Source organism: Helicoverpa armigera, chromosome 1, assembly GCF_030705265.1.
Source record: "Helicoverpa armigera isolate CAAS_96S chromosome 1, ASM3070526v1, whole genome shotgun sequence".
Lineage (NCBI taxonomy): Eukaryota > Metazoa > Arthropoda > Insecta > Lepidoptera > Noctuidae > Helicoverpa > Helicoverpa armigera.
This window is the reverse complement of record NC_087120.1, coordinates 54,761-73,670: the sequence shown is the minus strand read 5'-3', so window position 1 is coordinate 73,670 and position 18,910 is coordinate 54,761. Positions and strand designations below refer to the sequence as shown.

The following is an 18,910-nucleotide window of genomic DNA, read 5'->3' as shown; positions in this document are numbered from 1 at the left end:
GTATCGTAAATGAACTCATTAAGGGCTCCCTGCGGTGCGGTGCAGTTTTGTGTTCTTGCAATGCGAATTTCTGCGTTGCGATTTTTATGCAAGTTTAGTAGGGTAACAACACTTTCAGGGGTATCGTTTTTGTGGGTATTGGGCATGATGATAATAAACTCAAAAGCTCTTCAAATGAAGATTTGCTCATTCTAAAATAATAAAAAAATCTTCTTCAGTTCTCAACCCATAGTACTTTCGAGTATAAAAAACTTTTTACAAAGAAATAAAACCGACTCCCAAAAATATTGAAAAACAAAATAAAACTATTCTAAGGTGCATCGGCTTGGGCTGCGGGTTGTTCGAAAGAGATACCGCGGCCCTGGTACATAAAAGGCCTATGACGGAACACGACGATTTTAGTCAGTAAGAGGCTGACACTCCCTCACCGCTGCTAACCCACAGCGGGAGGGGTCATTTGATGATTTTACGTCGCTAAAAAAAAAAAAAAAGGTGCATCGGCTTAGGAGTCGGTGTCTAGTAGATGATGATATGTTTATTTTGCCACCGACTCTTCCTGACCTAACGATTATGGAACCCCCTGGGAGATATACTCTATAAAACAAAAAAATATTTTTGCAAATCGGTCCAGGTGTCTTCGGGTAATCGGTGAACATACATAAAGAAAAGATTACTTTTTACATTTCAGTGTTTTTATTTTTCAAATATGGTTGTAGGTACCTACATATTAGTTATGCAATGTAGTGGGGCGGATATATTATGATGTGATGGTTGTGATCATTTGTTGTGATCATCGATATATATGTACTACGTACTAGATAGAACGTCCCGAACAAAAAGCTTACCACACTGAACTGCAGTGCAGACTATGCAGTGCCCAAAATGGCAAATCAGAGCGATTTTGACGCCTGCGTCAGATGGATGTCTATGAAACGACAATTATAAAATAGAAAATACATATCAAGGTATAAACTTACACATATAAACTATTCGAGAGTCAAGTTAGTAAAATTACACGCTGTTCATGCTATTACAACGCTTGTATATCATACTTTTTATTTATAATTCAATTTTACAAATATGCATTAATTTGTTCCCGCCCGCCATCTTAAATTATGGATTAAGAAAATCGTGCAGAAACAGATGTGCCATAAAACTGGCAGTAGGTAAAATATCAATGAAAACAGACTTCACTTTGTCATGGTATGTTCTTACTTTCAAGAAAAAATAATTAAATTCGCGAAAATTTGTGATACCCCTCTTAAGAAAAAAGACATCGTAATTAATATTAAAAACTCTAAAAATAAGTTCCTGGTTTTAATATATTACATGATTTTGCATTCAATTAGATATAAATAAACTTTTTGATATATTACATGATTTTGAATTCACTTAGATATAAACTTTTTGAGTAATGAAAAATGTAGGCAAAATACGAGCGACACTTCAGCAATTAACATCAATGAGGATGACTACATGTCACAATACGTCAACGAGATGTCAACAGACGACATAAGCGGGTAAATTATTTGTATGGATGTTCTTGTCTATCGCTAGAATATATGTCAATGGTTGTGATTCTATATTTATTGTAAAAAGTTTTTACTTATCTCAACCAACAGTCGGTACCTGCATGGTCAGTACTCAAAATCTCAGGTGTCATCTATAAAATTGTAACACGAATGTGAAAAGTTCGCCATGCCATTAAAAATTAAAAAAAAAATGTGAAAAGTCATATTCGCGTATAGGAATAATGACACAATGTATGGAGATCATGAACTCCACGATTCATATTACCACCACACTTGCCTCATCATCCCCGAGCAAGATGTGCTGGAGGCGGACATCTCGGGGACCGGGTTCGCGAGTCGCATCGCTCGCTGGTGGACCGACCTGTTCCTGCTGTCGTACACGTCGGGCAGGTCTACCGGCTTCTACAACAGCACGCATGCCATGAGGATCGAGAGATTCAAGCACTTCCGGAAATACAAGAGTCGCATCCATCCGATGAGCAAATTCAGGTAACGGTGACTGCACCATTGAACCTAACAACGGCACAATTTTATTTTCTATACACGCGTATGACAACTTTCTCAGATAGAAGTTTGGCAAAGTTAGATTGTCATATAATAACGTTATTTTTCACTTGACAGAAACTTTTGGGATTGTCTGATACTGCACGTGTTCATCATCAATAAGATTCTGTTCAGATTCACGTCGACATTCATTTACGACGACTTATCAATCGGCCTGTTTTACCTCGGAGCTTTCCTTGAACTGATCATCATAGTAGATCTGTACGTCACCCTCAAAACTGGATACATAAACCACGAGACTAAGCGAGTGGTGTTAGACGCAGAACGGTGCCTCGTCAACTTCTGTAAAACGAAACTGTTCATACATTACGTGTCAGCCATTCCTCTGCATTGGTTCTTATTATTGAAGTACGGATCGAATGTATCTTGCGGATTGTGTAAAGCTAATAAATTCGTAAGTGTCTTAAAGATTATCAGCATCTTCAGCCTTTACAGAGTGTGTGAAACATCTTCGTATTGGATTCAGAGAGGTCGCTTGACAAACAGGTCATATATCTTCAAGTTCATAAGGATTGGAGCAATCGGTATAGTCACTCTATGCCAGTTTTATGACCTAAGTGACGTCGTTATTTTATGCGTGTTTATGAACAATGGCTTCGTCGAGAGAAACTCCATGCTGGGCCTCAGAACAGCTTACAAGTATAGTAAAATGTTAGATAAGCGGATGCATAACTTCGGGTTCGTATTATACGATATGAACAGGATTTTTAAAGCTTTGATTCTATTTAGTCACGGAATAAGAGAGAGAACTTATTATTTGGACAGACTCACTTCATTGATGGGATACGTTCTTTCTAATTTATTTTACTTTTGGACTTTAATGGAGTGTTTGTATTGGGTACACCGCCTTATGTATCCGAAAGATTCAATAATGAGATTGAAGACTAGAGCCATGACGATGATATCGTGTCGCCAGTTGTCTGATGACTTAAGTTACAAAGTACTGCAGTATCTGGACTTCAAACCAACAAAGTTCAAAGTTGTGGAAAAAACCAACGAGTTATGGAAGACACTTCCGGAAGAATTGAAGAAAGAAGCCAAGTTATGTTGTTACTTGAGGATTATAATGCGAATCCCTTTCTTCTGTGATCTGTCGCTCCCTTTACTTGAACAGATCACCATGTTGCTGGAAGAGAAAATATTTTTACGTAATGATATCGTCGCAGAGGTGAGATTCAGACATTCGGTATACGTAGATATTACTCTTTATTATAATTAGGTACAGTTAATATCCTGATTGGGAAACACCTAGTATCTTTATCTAGCTACAACTACCATGACATAAGTATTATGTAATTTTGTGTCTGAGTGACAGAGTGGCAAGCAATGCTAGGCGCAGGCCGTGGATAGGTGACCATCTTGTTATGACATTGTCCCGTCGTGTTCCGAATGTCCTTTAAATAAGTGAGTTCCGGCTGTCTTTTTAACATCTATGGCAGCCGTGCCGGGAACTTATAATGTCCGACAATTAGTTAGACTCTGCAGGCTCTATTTGGTGCATTGGTACTTAGCGGCATCTGGCTAGAATGGAACCTGGCACCAAAATGGTTGGCAAAGGCAAGGCAGATGTCATTTTGAGCTCTGTTTCTTTCCCTCGGTTTCACTCGCAATGATGTGAGTTCTGCAAAAAGAAAACATTGGTAAAAATGCAAACTTTCATATTGCAAGAACTTTTCATTTTCAATAATTCAGAAGCCACCGGCTTCATTTATGTTATATATTGTTGTTCACATAAATATGAATACACAAATCTACTAAAATAATCATTACTTTTGAACTGTCTTCACTCGTCTCATCACCTGAGAGTTGTGCTAGAGATCGCATTGTGGCAATAATAAGTGCGGCAATTATGTGGATAATATGAACAATTATATGGAGTATAGTCAGCTATCTAGTCGTATTACAATTCAATTACAAATAATGAAATGTTTTGTCGTGACGTGAGTAGGCGTGCGCTCATCGTGATAAGTTCCAGGCGCTGGAACAAGCCGAGGGCCTGATGATCATAGACAACGGCGTCCTGGCGGTCTACTCCGAGACTCAGAAGGAGCAAGGACACCTTATCGACGGTGATCACTTCGGGGGACTGTCCTTGGTTACCGACAAAGAACTCTGCATGTCCTTGGTTGTCGCTATAACTGCTTCTAAAGTGAGTACCACTAGAACACTGACATTAGCTGATCTAAAAGACTAATCCCACAAGGCAAAAATATGTAATCTACTATTGTAAGCGTTGCAGCTATGTAATGTACCTTTTTATTATTACAAGCTTTTATTTAACTTGCAATGTATCTATGTGTGTTCGGGTGGAATTTGGGTATCCAATGACAGGGTTTGACAAGTGGAATAAAGTGCACTATACAAAATCAAAATCTAACACTGACATCTACACTGAAATCACTGAAATCTGACATTACTTTGGCTTTTACTTTTGATGAAGAAACTGGTTGTTATTAATAAAAAACCGGCCAAGTGCGAGTCGGACTCACGCGTGAAGGGTTCAGTACCATTATTTATAAAACGGACAAAAAACTCACGTTTATTGTATGGAAGCCCCCCAAAATATTTATTTAATTCTAGTTTTCAGTATTTGTGGTAATAGCGTTAACAAAATACATCATCTGTGAAAATTACAGCTCTCTAATTATCACGGTTCATGAGATACAGCCTGGTGACAGACGGACGGACGGGCGGACAGAGGAGCGAAAACAGTAGGGTCTCATTTTACGCTTTGGGTACGAAATCCTAAAAAATACTAATATCCTTATTACTAAGTTAATCTTGACGAAATCGGAAAGTTAAATATGATCCCAATCCCAGCATGGTGGTCAACGCTCATGCCTACTCTGCTATAACAGACCTATGTGGAGGTTCTTCAGATAACTAAACAGTGGTGTATTTTCTTAATAGATTCTACTGCTACAAAAGAACCAATTTCGCATGCTGATGAGGGAACACCCGCAGCAGTTCTCCCAAATCAAAGCATTGTTAAAGAAGACATACAGCAACAGGACGGAAAACCTTATCACTTCACGACGCGCGTCCGATCTCAGCGACCTGCCTGCCGAGAGATACCCACACCCATCGCTGCGGAAACTTTTGCAAAATACTGACTCTTGAAGCTTCCATCTTTAATATACGAACATGTATTGTATTCACATTGTCACCAAACAGCCCTAAGTGTTTACATTTTTTGTATCTAGGATCGCGCCAGGCCGCAGACGACCGTGGCTGGAGTGTTGTGCATATGTTATGGACCATGTGATTAATTCGGGCATTATAAATAATGCCCGAGCATTATGAATAATGTCTAGCTTTATGGGGCCAAGTGATTAATAACTATCTTAACTTCATTATTTATTACATTGCACGGGCATTATTATATTGCTACATGACAGTTGGGCAATTTGATAATAAAGCTGTATTTTACGCGGTGCGAGGGCGGGGAGGGAAGTACGCGTGGCGTGACACGCTTTGACCAATCAGAGACAGCCATTCTTAATCTAGACACACGGCAGTGTGTCCGCCAAGTTCGAGCAAAAAAAGCGACACACCGGCCGTGGGTTATATTACACGAACCATTTCGGGCCAAATTCGACCCCCCTGTAACTCAAAATCTATTTTATTTACGCATATCAAATTTCTAGTATCTGTTGAGACCCCCTCACTTATCTAAAATACAAAATTTCATGAATATACCTATTGTAGGTCTTGAGATATTGACGTCAGAAAATCGCTATTTTTACTATACACTCACTGACTGACTGACTGACTGACTGACTGACTCACTCATCAAAAACCTAGACCACTTCCAATGGTCGTATTGACTTGAAATTTGGCATGGAGGTAGGTCTTTATGTCAAGGTAAAGGGAAAAATCTGAAAATGGCCAAGTGTGAGTCGGTTTCAAAATAATGAAGGTGTTTTATACCCGGTGTAAATTTATACCCCTAAGGAACTAAAACGAACTAAATTTATCTATATTTATGTAATATATCTTCGAATGGTACAAAGGTTTGTATTTAGTCAAAGTAAAGTAAAAATCTGAAAACGGCCAAGTGTGAATCACTTTCGAAAATAACGAATGTGTAACTTTGATCCACGAACATTATATATGATAACATGTCATGTCAGTCAGTTGGTAAATCTAGTCCATTGAGTTAATCTAGTTCATTTCTTTGTAAGAAGCATAGCGCATATTTAAAAATCTGAAAGATAGTATAAATGAGACATTTCTTAACTAACTTCATCATAAGAAAAAAATAAAATAAACAACCTTACAAAAATAAATGAAATCCCACCCAAAACAAAAATGTGAAAGACTGCCAAGTTCGATAATATGGGAATGCTTCGCCTATAAAAGAAGTGAGATCTGAATAAGTACCAAGTTCCATACACATACCTCAGTTAAAAATAGTTACTTTTTAATGATGTTACTTGGCAAGTTTTAATAGAAAATTAAATACTTGATTCATTGCGTTTAGTAGGTTTATAACAAGGTGTATGAAAACTTGCCAAGTGACATCATTAAAAAGTAACTATTTTTAACTGAGGTATGTGTATGGAACTTGGTACTTATTCAGATCTCACTTCTTTTATAGGCGAAGCATTCCCATATTATCGAACTTGGCAGTCTTTCACATTTTTGTTTTGGGTGGGATTTTATTTTATGTTATATTTTTAACATGACTTTCCTTAACATTTATATGCAAAAACTAGTGGATTTTTAAGGCAGAAGTCCTTGTGAGGCGCCCGGGTGTCAGCATTGTAAGAACAGCCCCGAGGACACGGTGGACCACACAGTCCAGGAGTGCCTGCGTGGGAAGAGCATCGCCGGGTCCTAGTCGAGGCTTTAGGCGGCGGCGATCTCTCGCGTCCGGGTCTGGGTCAGGCCATGGTCTCCGCCTCCGCCTCCTTCTGCGAAGCAGTCATGCTCGGGAAGGCGAAGGCGGAACGTCAGAGAGTTCGCACCTCTTATCCCGGCCGCCGCGCTGGAGCAGGTAGACACCACGGGCGCCGGGTGTCGCGAGCGAGACGAATCCCGGCCACCGTAGGCGTGGGTCTGTGGGCGGTGAGTTCGGGTGGCTCGCTCATGTCTATTTTTAGGCAACAGACCCTTGTCGGTGGCGCGCGTTGTTCCACGCGCTCCTCAAAGTGATGTCAGCAACCCCAGCGGGGCCCATCAGGGCCAAGGTCTGCCGGGGCTGAGAGATTGTTCGAAAGACCGCAGCCCTGGTACATAAAAGGCCTACGACAGAACACGACGGTCAGTCAGTAAGAGTCTGACACCCTCACCGCTGCTCACCCACAGCGGGGGGTCATTTGATGAAAAAAGGCAGAAGTCCTTCATAATTAATCCAAATCATGATCCTAATTATTTAAGTGGTTTAATATTTAGTTTATTTTAAGTTAAATGGCAATAACAATAAAAAAATTGAAATTAAATATGTTTGTATTACTTTGCCCTAAAGGTCACGGGCAATATGTATAGTGCCCGGTCAATTTGATTATTTGAATAATTTTTATCAAATTGCACTCTCATATTGGGCATTTTTCATAATGACCGCGCATTATGTATACTGCCCAATTTATCACTTGGTCCATAACACATACACTGCATATTTTGCAGCTCGGAGCCGCTGACGCGCGTGCTTCACCACCTGTCAGTATGGTAATATATACCTCATCCGTTCCGGCACGTTCCGCTTCATTGAAATCATCTTCATTTGATATGTGATCGATCTACACCGACATGTTCAGGTTTTGTAAGTAACTGATAAAAGGTTCTGTGGTATATTCACTTAGGGTGGTTCTTTGAGTTATTGAGTATCCTTATGTTGTTATTAGACAAGTTTATTTTAATAAATAAGAATGTTACTAGTTTTAGGTTGCTCCGAGCCGTCTTAGTTTGTTTTTTTTAGTAATAAACGTATTATTTTCTCATTTTATTTTTAATGAAAAGAATTCAATGTCGGTTATATATATCCCACTAGTCGTTTTCCCGCGGTTTCACCCGCATCCCGTGGGAGCTACTGCCCGCACCGGGATAAACCGGGCCTATGTTACTCGCAGAAAATATAGAATTTCTAATGCTGAAAGAATATTTAAAATCGGTCCAGTAGTTTTTGAGTTTATCCATTACAACCAAACAAACAAAATTTTCCTCTTTATAATATTAGTACCTATAGATACTTAATTATTAATGGGATATTTTTTCTTTGTACAAAAAAATAAACCGACTTCACAAAACACTCAAATTCTCAAAGTAAAAATTCTTGAGCTCTATGTATGTAGGTGCTGACAATATGCAGCCCTGGGGCACGATTCTCCTAATTTTACTTAAGCGACATACGATTCACGTTCGACTGAGATCCGATCCCGACTCAATTACGATTGAAGCGTTTGTGGCATTTCTTTAAAATAAACGTTTTTATCCTTTTATGTTCAATAATGAATCATTTTGTCTGCAATTGATTTACGATTGCAATATGATTGTAGAGCAAACTATACCGTATAGACCAAAATCAATCGAAAACCAATCGAATGTCGTTGGAATACGATTGGTCTTATGTTAGTAGCAGAATGCCCGATATGGTTAAAACTGCTATTGCGATCATATTGCGATTCAATTTCTATTCGATTTTGACATTATTAACTTAGGAGAATCGGGCCCCTGATGGACCCGCCACTCGGATCGACAAATGATACGAACAATTTTACCTTGGATGTTTACGGCAGAATGTGTGAGAACAATAGACCTAAATGCAGTAGGTAGGTATACGCGTGGCAGAAACCCTTCATTCGCTTCTCTTTCAGCACATGTGCACACGACTTGGCTCGCATTACAGGAAAGTCGGAGCTACATCAGGATGGCACTATCGTCCGATATCAGCTAGGGTAATCGTACAATGAGATAACTCAAAAAGACTCAAAATTCAAAAACGTTTATTCAAATTAGTCAGAACAAAAAACAGCCCCCAAAACGCCCGATTTCACCACTTCCTATGTGTTTTGGCTGGGGAGAAGAAGTGGCGCAACAAACTCCCCAGCAACACATGTCTGTCTGTTAGGTTAGAAGAACCGTCACAATAACCTTTACACTTTACAATATGGATCTACAACGGTACTACAACGCAATAACAGTTTCGAGATGTGTGCAAAGCGACGACTCAACGAAGACTCGACGAAGACTGAGCTCCGCGGACGCCACGCTGACCACCACGACTCTGCCAAGCGCGCCAAAATGTTGTTTCACCAGAAACGCCACCAGAGGGCGCGCTTGCGTGAGTGTCCGTACTAATGAGCGTCTCCGACAGATATTTGTCGTCGTCTTGAAAGGGATTTGTCAAGACGGATGAGGTGTGCACAGCCACGCTTTGCTGCAGTTTGCAGCGACACGAGACGAACAGACTCGAGGTACACAGCATATTACCTACATAGTATATTGTTTCCTCAACCAAACGGACTCCGAGATACATCGGAGTGGTGCTAGTGTCAAAATAAAAGCGTATTTTTTATCAATTTTTTTATTTAACACTTTAACAAAGAAATAAATAACATTTAAGTACGTAATAAATATTTTAACTTACATTAATACCAAAGCAACCCTTTTCTTACCTTAAATATCTACAGAGTAATACTAACAAATAGCTAGTTACAATTGCACATCGGCCACTATATACACCTCTTGTATCACTAAGCTATTTCATTAAATAAAAATTAAAAATACTAACGTAACACTTAAGTTTAACATTTGTACGACAACGAGTCAGCAGCACGCAGACTCAGTACTTGGCCTTCCACGAAATATACGATACTCACTAGCTTTACAATTATATATTTTGATATGTAATAAAGTCTTACAATTAGTGTAATAGTAAAGAAGATATACGTTAGACGTATAAATGAAGAAGAAGAAGAAGAAGTGCAAGCAGAGCGCGGGAGACGCACGGCGCCGGCGCGGCGCTGCGCTCGAGTACTACTACTACTGCGCGAGCACGTTGCACTATCTAAGTACACTCTACAGTGCCGGAAAGAAAAGGTTCATCGTTTTTCCAATCGATTCGGTCAACGTATTTCCATAACATATTACCTTTTGAAACTGTGACTAAAATGCCTCAAGTTAGATATATTTAATAATATCTAGCTGTTCCATAATAAAGTTCAAAATTATCTGTTAGCAAGAATTTTATTACAGATCAATGTTCGTTAAATAGAATAAAACCTCCGTATTGTTTCCACCTGTTATTATTATTTTGGCAAATAAATCAATTGTCAATCAGTAAGTGATTGTTTGAATTTGAGACAGTTTTGTTGGCCCAGTCCATTCTGTCCATACAAATGCGCGGCCTTTAGATAAGCTACGGTATGCAGCACGCGGCCCGCAGCACGCGAGCACGCAGCGAGCGCTGCCCAGCGCCGCACACGCGCTGCCGAGCCGACTCTAAATAGATACCTACATGTATCTGTTTGTGTGCGTTCACATCCCGAGCGCATCTGTATTTCATTTTAATGTAAAGTCAATGTTGAACCTATCGACTCTGGAAAAACTAATTCGTGTGCGTGTAAATATTTATCTACTTACGTGCTTAGTGCATTATATGCATCTAAAACAATATCTGTAAGTTGAAGTTACTTAAGTAAGCGTTGATTGATATCGAGTGATCGTCAGCTACAGTCGGCGATGACGCGAGATGACGCGCGGTGACGCAGCAGTGACGTGGCGCGCGCTCTATCCGGGGAGCGGAGCTTCCTCGTAGAAGTCGGGCTCGTCGTCCTTGTCGATATCTTTCTGGGCGCCATCCAACTGTAATACGTACAACGTGTAGCTACGTTTATTTATACCTTGACAATGACACATGCGGAACAGACGGGCACGGCGCTATAGTTACCGCTCGGAGCTGCAGCGGCGTGAAGAGGTAGACGAGCGACATGCGCAGCGGCACCATCATCACCAGGAAGAAGGGCATGGCGAGCGAGAAGCGCGACGACTTGACGGCGTACAGCACGGCCAGCCCCGCCGCCTGGATCAGCGTGAACAGGTGCATCTTGAGCGTGGGCACCCGCCGCACGTACGGCACCTGCGGGTGGTGCTTCACCGGCTTCAGCAGCAGGATGCAGCGGTCCCAGAACTGGATGCCGCCGAGCGCCGAGATGCCCATGTAGAGGAACACGCCGAACAGCACGGCCATGGGCACCAGGCGCAGCCAGCGCGCCGCCAGCACCGACACGCCCACCAGCAGCGCCACCAGCAGCGCCGTCAGCCGCTGCTCTGTAACGTGCCAGCGCAGCGCTCGGTATCTCGCAGTCGAGGCAGGCAGAGAGCCGCACATGACATGCGCGGGTGATGTCGTTACCTTTGACCTCGACGATGTGCGGCTTGTCGCCGGGCGCGTGCGTGGTGGACATGATGGTGAGCGCCGACACGTGGCTCACGGAGCGCACGGTGGCCACGCACTGCCACGGCGCGCCGAACAGCCCGCACAGCGCGTTCACCGTCGACATGATCACGATGTCCATGTGGAAGCCGCTGCCCTTCTTCAGCTTGCGCTCCGGCTTGTCGATGATCAGTCTGCGGACACGCCTTGTGTCAATCGCCTTCCCGAACTCGTTACATCAATGCGATTATAATATAACATTACTCGCGAATGTTCGCCACTTTCGGAAACAATATTGGAAAGCTCGAAATAGAATCGAAAACGTTACTTTAGGCGAATGCCCCTTTATCGTGCGTTAAGTTTGTGGGAAAGTAAAATCGCTCGCAGTCAAGTCTTTTTCATTTTCTATCGCCGTCAAACTTATTTATATCATTGTGCTTGTAAAAGCCCAAGAAATAATTTGAGTTTCGCATTTATAGATAGACTTATGTAAAATCCCCAGCAGCGTTGTTAGAAGAACGCAAGCAATGGGCGTACAAGGTATAGCATAGGCAGTTTTATGGCAATAGGACGCAGTCGCCAGGCACAGAGTAAAGCGGCGTCTTACTCAGCGATGTGCGTCTCCATGAAGACGATGATGTAGACCATAAGCGCCGGCAGCCCCATAGCGAAGGCGGCCCAGGCGGGGATGGTGGCCAGGCCGTCGTTGAGCGGCACGAACCAGGATCGCGGCGCCGTGGGGCTCAGGCCCTCGGGCACGCGCAGCGTCTCCGTCCACACGGGCACGGCGCACGACAGCCCCACCATCAGCACGATCGCGATGGGCACGCCGAAGTCGCCCAGCGCGCGCCGCGCCTGCGCACACACACTCGCGTCACCCCCCAGGCCGGCCACTGCACTGGGGCGCTGCGCCGGGGGGTACTGTACTCACGCTGCGGCCCAGGAACTTGCCGTTGCGGAAGATGCGCAGGTAGTACGCGATGATGAACGTGGACAGAGTCAGCATGGTGCACCACAGGGCAGTGTTCGGCTGAGGCGGCATCGGCGCTGGTGCTGGCGCCGGCACCGTTGCATTGCCTGCAAGTAGGTACAGACACTTATTTAAAGGCTGATTGACTTTTTTTTATTAATGCTTAGTCATTAAAAATTGGTAAGTAAGACATCTTTACTAATTTTCAAAGTGATTGCGAGAGGCTGTCGGCCACGTACCCGACAGCGTGGAGTTGTCCACCACGGTCACGTTAGGCAGCGAGGCGTTGGGCGACGAGTAGTCGATGCCCAGCGGGTGCGCGCGGAACACGTTGATCAGGCTCGTCACCGGCTCTCCGATGAAGATCAGCGATATCAGGAAAGCAAAGATGTCTTCAGTGAACCTGCACATCACGTGTTCGTTACATTACCGACCGACTGAAGTTAAGCAAACTTAGAGCCGCGATTGATCAACGAGTGCCGCTGCTCGCTACCTCGTGATTTTTTTGACAGCAACGCTGCCCTCGACGGAGGCGACGCCGAGCGCGATGACGATCATCCAGAAGCCGCAGTACATGCGCGCCGTGAGGAAGTCGAAGCCGTTCGAGTGGCAGAAGTTGGCGAGCGACTCGTCCAGCAGCAGCAGCGGGCCCGTGGCGCCCGTGATCATCATGGGCTGCCCCGACAGCAGCGCGAACAGCACGCCGCCCGCGCACGTGAACACCTGCACACATGCTCGCTCGCTACAGGACACTGCCACGTGCGTGTCGCAGCTAGGCTCATCGTCCAACTATGTAGTAGGAGGATTGTAAGATAGCCCTTTGAACAGAGCGTCCATAAATCAAAATACATAAGATGAATAAAACTTAGTTAATATTTTTTTCCTTGTGAGGCGCTATGGGCCCAAGACAGATATAGCGTCAAGCAGCTCCACAAATGGCGCTGTCATTATCTCCCGAGCTTTTTCCTATCTATGTTGGGGTCGGCTTCCAGCTAAGTACCAGTGTTTGACAACGAGTGACTGCCTGTCTGACCACCTAAACTCCGTACCCCTTGGTAAGACTGGTGTCAGACTTACCGGCTTCTGACTACCTGTAACGACTGCCAAGGATGTCAAATGACAGCCGGGATCTACAGTTTAAAATGCCCTCCGAAACAAAGTCATTGGTGTTCAAGATATAAAAAGTTAAGAAAATACACAAAAACTTAGAAAAGTTGCATCAGTACTTGCCTGACCTGGAATCGAACCCGCACACTCATACTTGAGAGGTAAGGTAGGTATATAAGTTTACTTAAAAGTGCGTTATTTGTAACAAAACAGTGTGACAGCCTAAATTTTCCTATTATTACTGTTGAGGTGAAAGAGAAACTGGTGGAATACAAACAAAAAATCAATGACAATCTGTTTATCAGATTGTCATTGATTTTTTCAAGACGTTTAGTCAAGACGTTGAACGTTATATTCGAGAAGCTGTCCTTTATTCATTCAATTAAATGTCGTCATTCTATGAACGCGATAGTCGTTCGATCAAATAGCATATTCAACCAGATGACTGCGACATACGCATTACAACTATTTACTTGACTAATAAACAGTAGTAGGTGTTTCTCGCGGTTAAGTCCGTTAGCTGGATATAGAGTAGGTAGTCGTTGCTGACCAGGGTCTCGGAGATGCCGATGTTGCCGTAGGTCTTCTCGGCGAGCAGGCCGCCGAAGGTGATGGCGGAGGAGAGCGCCGCGAAGTACATGAAGATGGCGGCGGCCACGCACTGCCCGTTGAGCGCGTCGCGGAAGTCCGACGCGTAGTGCGGGTAGCGGCGCCGCATGTCGCGCACCACGCCTGCAACACGCCTCATGCTGACTACCGCAGTGCCACAACAGTGCTACCTCCGACTTCTGGCATTTCAAGAAGTATAACTCAAAGTCACAAACCTACCACCTTGCTATTTTCATTGCATGGTGTAAAGCACATTTGTACAAAACGATTCCCACTTTTTTAACATGGTTCAGCCCTGATGATACTTACGTCATAATCTTTTGAAGAGCAATTTCAACTCCAGACCGAACATGCTTTGGACCATTTAAAAAATACATGATAGAAACAAGTACGGGGAAAAATTTGTTTGATTTCGACATCGGAATGAAAATAATGGTTGTGTGTAGCAACTGACCTCCGAAGAGACGGCCGGTGCGCGTGAGCGGGTCGTCGGGCTCCTTGCCGGGCAGCCCCGCCTCGGCCGCCAGCAGCGCCTTCTTCTCGTCGGGCGGCGCGGGCGCCTCGCCGGCGGCGCGCTTGCGCTCCAGCGCGTCGCGCTTGCGGCGCCGGATCATCTCGCTCTTGGCGCGCAACTCCTCGAACGGCAGCAGCGCCTGCCGCTCCCAGTCGCCGGGCGGCAGCACGATGGAGTCGTCCAGGAACTCGTTGATGGCGGACAGCAGCTCGCGCCGGTCGTCCGCCTTGTACGCGATCGAGTGGAACGCGGGGTTGGCCATCAGCGTGGAGATGGAGCGGCCCACCTCGTGGTAGTCGAGGTCGGCGCCGCTGGGCCCCAGCAGGATGAACATGAAGCGCACGGGCACCGGCACCTCGGTGATGGACGGCATGAGGATGCCCTGCGCCAGGCGCACGAAGGCGATGGTGGGCTGCTCCAGGAAGCCGACGGCGCCCACCAGCACGGTGGTGGCCTCGGCGTCGCCGGGGATGCGCTTGAGGATGGAGTCGTTGTGCGGGCGGCGCAGCTCGTCCTGCGAGCCGGCGGCCGCGTCCACGCCCGCCAGGTACTCCACCTCGCGCAGGTCCAGCCCGCCCGCCGACGACTTCTTGCGCACCTCGGCGCGCTCCAGCGGCAGCGCGTACGAGCTGCGGCGCCGCCGCGGGTCCGCCAGGTTCTGCGACACACGCGCGCGTCAGCCACGCCACACGCACGCTCGCACACACAAGCCACGCTACCACGTCTACATGCTACCTACGTCTGCAGCTACGTACCTAGCACATGTTTCATGGAATGATACTACTTATAACACTCTTCAAATAATTCTAAGGCGAACTCAAACAGAATCAAAAGCACGAATATAGCCCCGTGAATAGTGGGCCTACTCTGGCCAAGAACACAGTTTCAAAAAGCAGCTTTACATATAGGTAAACATAAAGAATAATTCAATAACGGCTGTAATGCTTGTAGATGCAGATATAATGATTGCGGAAGCTTCTAGAATGCGACTGTGGGCTCGGCCAGGCTAGGCGCAGGCCACTGCTCAGAGCGGTTGCGCTACGTGCAGGTGAGTGTGTAACTGAGTGCAGGCCGGCCTGCGTGTACCTGTCGACTGTCATGCTCTACCACAGCTCAGAGCCTGTACAATGTTTGCTATTCTTCTGGCAGTTTATTTAAAAGGAAATACATTAAGTGTAATGTAATGAGGTGATGACACTCTCGCTGAGTGTTCGTAAAACTGAGTTCATCTAACTTTATATAAGTACTGCTATCTTTTAACTTTATATAAGTATCGCTTATAGAGTGGTAAGCTATGAATTTAGTTAAGTTTGTACGTGTTGATTCGTTATGTATGTGTTTTTAGTTTAGTCTAGAATAAATTAATGAGAACCCATCTGCCACATTAGTAAGTCCTGTAAGGGTAAATGTTAAGGTTGTGTATAAATAAATAAATCTCACCATAAAATCTAGTTTAGTTTTGATGGCAATAAATAAGTAGGTACATAATATAGGTACACTATTCTAGGGATAAATTTTTATAGTGGATAATTTGTGTATCCGCGATGAATGAATCGTATCTAGGCAGAGCTAAAGCAGTACCAGACGCTGTAGACCAAGTGATCTCAGATCGTGAATATTTGATGTTACGCAGCTTAATAGCTAGAGAAACTAAACATCTTTCACTGAATACAGGCTCAAGCATTTTATCCGAAAAATAGTTGGAAAACTAAATAATCTAAACTGGATAAGGAAGGATATCGCCGGTCATTCATTTCTGTAACCTTGAAGTGATTTATATGTCGCGAAGCTTTCAACTTGGCTGTTGTTATCGCAAGAACATGAGCATTATTAGCAAGTTTCGATGAATGGCGACTTGTACAGCACTAGCTACTCGTGTGTCGCCGGTAACGCTCATCTGTCACGCCGCCAGCGCTCGCTGGACACGCCAACTCCTAGGACTACAATATAGTATCGGGTCACGTTACCAAATACCTACTTGTGGCAAATTCCCAACATTTGGCAGCGGTTCATGAAAATGAATACACAGTTTGGAGTGTAAGTGATTACGAGCAAGGCGCGACGTGTGCGTGTGTGTGTCTAGTCGCGGTGTGTGTGTGTGCGTGCGGGCGGCGCGCGCGCACTGCGGCCAGCATCGAGCGCTCACAACTTGTCTCCGCTACTGCCTGCTTATTACAGTTTTACCTAAAAACTATCCACTTCGGCTTCATAGTCTTTGGTTATACACCTCAGCGGATAGTGCTTTCTAGTATATTCTTAGTACATTCACGAATATGTCCAGCTTATCGTAACTCATACAAAAAATAATATCATAGGCATATTATGGCATCCCAGCTGATTGTCGGCCAAATGCGCAGTACATTTCATTATAGGGTACAAGAAGCATTTGCAGAGACACATTATCAATCCCTATTCCTTCGCTTTCATAGCGCGATGGAACAACAATCCGGCACGACCAGAAAGATCACGATGCGCGGGTGTATCGCTCACCGAATTCAGACAGTGAAAGTTTCTGAAACTCACACAGCTATTTCACCCCGAGCCGGGAATCGAACCCGAGATCACGTGCACAAGAGTCGAACTAAGCGACTACTAGACTCACGTGGCTGGGGGTATGAGAGCAGAGAGAGGAAAGCTCTTTGTAGAGAACTTATTGAAAAAACTTGCTATCCCTAATACAATGAAGAAAAGGTATCTACAATAGTTGGTCTAGCTAGAGCTCTAGTACCAGTATGTAGGTAAGGTTTATGTAGAGTTGTGTGAGCGCTCCGGACGGTGCGCGATGCTGGCCGCGGTGCGGGCCGCGGCGCGGCGGCACTGTCGCGCGGCCGCCGCGCTCAGCAACAAACCACTCAACTCACAAGTGATGCCAGCACACAAGGATACATGATCGTCAGTGGCGACGCTACGTCTACTAGCGAGGACACGAGCTGAGTGACGGGTGATGAGGGGAGGGGAGGGGGAGCGCACTCGCACGGGGGGCGCGGGCTGCCGTACGATGAGGTGCGCGCTGTGGCGCCGGCACGCGGCCTGCGCGCTGCACACGGAGCAGCGCGCGCGCGCCGCCGCGCCCTCCTCCAGCCACAGCGACTGCAACACCACCACCACTCGTAGCGAGCGCCTCACACGGGCCTCGCTATCTGACGTCACACCTTATCGACTTCATTTATCACTATTAGTTCTAGTAGTTACGAGTTCTTTGGAACCGATAAGATTTGCAGTATTATCGGACGTCGATAATACGAGGTATGCGGGGCGCGATGATGTCGGGCGCGGGTGTTACCTGCAGGCTCGTGTACGAGGAGTGCTTGCGGCCGCCGATGGAGAACCGGAAGCGGTCGTCGTGCACGTGCCGGTGGCGCAGCAGCAGCGAGCGCATCACCACCGGCTTGTCGTCCTCCTCGATCAGCCCGTCCGCGACCATGCGCTCCACCACCCTGCGGACACACGCCGTGTGAGCCGGGCCCCGCGCGCCGGGCGGCGGGCCTGGGCCGGCGCATACCTGTAGGCCACGCCGGGCAGGTCCTTCTCGTCCAGGTCCAGCAGCACCACGCCGGTCTCGAGGCAGCGGCGCAGGTTGAGCAGCGAGTGGAAGGACAGCGAGGCGACGTGCGGCTTGCCCCAGCGCGCCGAGCCCTCCTCCACGTCCTCTTCGTACTTGATCCAGCGCGCGGTCTCCTTCCACTCCGCCTCGCCGTCCTCGGTGGCCAGCAGCTCGTCGAGTTGCACGAACACCTGCACACACGCTCAGTCAGCCGCGCCCTTCGCCGCACCGCCGGCGCTGCCGCCGCCTACTCACCGCGTGCGGGCTGTGGTCATACATCTTCTTGTAGGCAGCGTCCGACAATATGTTCTGCACCTTGTCGCCGCCATCCTTGCGGCCCACGTGCACCGTCGACCCCTGGAACCGACAAGCGTCGTGGAGTCAGTAAGAGGCGGCTGAGGGCGCGGCGAGGCGGGGCGGGGTGGGTACACACCCGCGGCTGGATCTTGTGGCGGCGCAGCGCGCGCGGGTCGTCGCTGCGGTGCGCGTGCAGCTGGTCGGCGTCGGCCTCGGGCAGCGGCTCGTCGGCCGGCTCGATGCTGACGCGCCGCTCGGCCGCGCCGCGCGCCTCCTGCAGCGAGTACTTGCGCGGCTTGTGCGGGTGCAGGTGCTTGCTGCCGAGAACAAACCGCCGTTACGATACCACACCACTACAATACACTCTTCATTGTACTAATCTGAATAATATCGGTAT

The 18,910-nt window shown here is 46.1% G+C and overlaps 2 protein-coding genes across 5 annotated transcripts in view; one reads left to right on the top strand and one right to left on the bottom strand.

Annotated features, from left to right (window-relative positions):
* Positions 1–1,571: 1,571 nt before the first annotated feature.
* Positions 1,572–5,593, top strand: LOC110376555 (potassium/sodium hyperpolarization-activated cyclic nucleotide-gated channel 1). The gene is made up of 4 exons (XM_021335054.3): positions 1,572–2,021; positions 2,154–3,264; positions 4,072–4,245; positions 5,007–5,593. Exons 1-4 carry the CDS (start codon positions 1,762–1,764, stop codon positions 5,214–5,216), a joined length of 1,755 nt encoding a protein of 584 aa, XP_021190729.1. The 5' UTR covers positions 1,572–1,761; the 3' UTR covers positions 5,217–5,593.
* Positions 5,594–9,023: 3,430 nt separating this feature from the next.
* LOC110383095 (anion exchange protein 3) overlaps positions 9,024–18,910 on the bottom strand; it is a 37,824-nt gene continuing 27,937 nt past the window's right edge. For 2 of the 4 annotated variants that reach the window (XM_021343820.3, XM_021343823.3), the window contains 14 exons: positions 18,650–18,830; positions 18,472–18,573; positions 18,175–18,407; positions 17,956–18,109; positions 17,643–17,762; positions 14,613–15,330; positions 14,100–14,281; positions 12,936–13,165; positions 12,682–12,845; positions 12,404–12,549; positions 12,080–12,327; positions 11,452–11,666; positions 10,987–11,366; positions 9,024–10,901 (listed from right to left, as the gene is read on the bottom strand). In XM_021343820.3, coding sequence (XP_021199495.2) covers positions 10,827–10,901; positions 10,987–11,366; positions 11,452–11,666; positions 12,080–12,327; positions 12,404–12,549; positions 12,682–12,845; positions 12,936–13,165; positions 14,100–14,281; positions 14,613–15,330; positions 17,643–17,762; positions 17,956–18,109; positions 18,175–18,407; positions 18,472–18,573; positions 18,650–18,830 — 3,148 coding nt within the window. In that variant the 3' untranslated portion in view covers positions 9,024–10,826. The remainder of the gene's footprint in view (positions 10,902–10,986; positions 11,367–11,451; positions 11,667–12,079; positions 12,328–12,403; positions 12,550–12,681; positions 12,846–12,935; positions 13,166–14,099; positions 14,282–14,612; positions 15,331–17,642; positions 17,763–17,955; positions 18,110–18,174; positions 18,408–18,471; positions 18,574–18,649; positions 18,831–18,910) is intronic. The other 2 variants (XM_021343821.3, XM_021343822.3) reach the window with 2 other exon arrangements.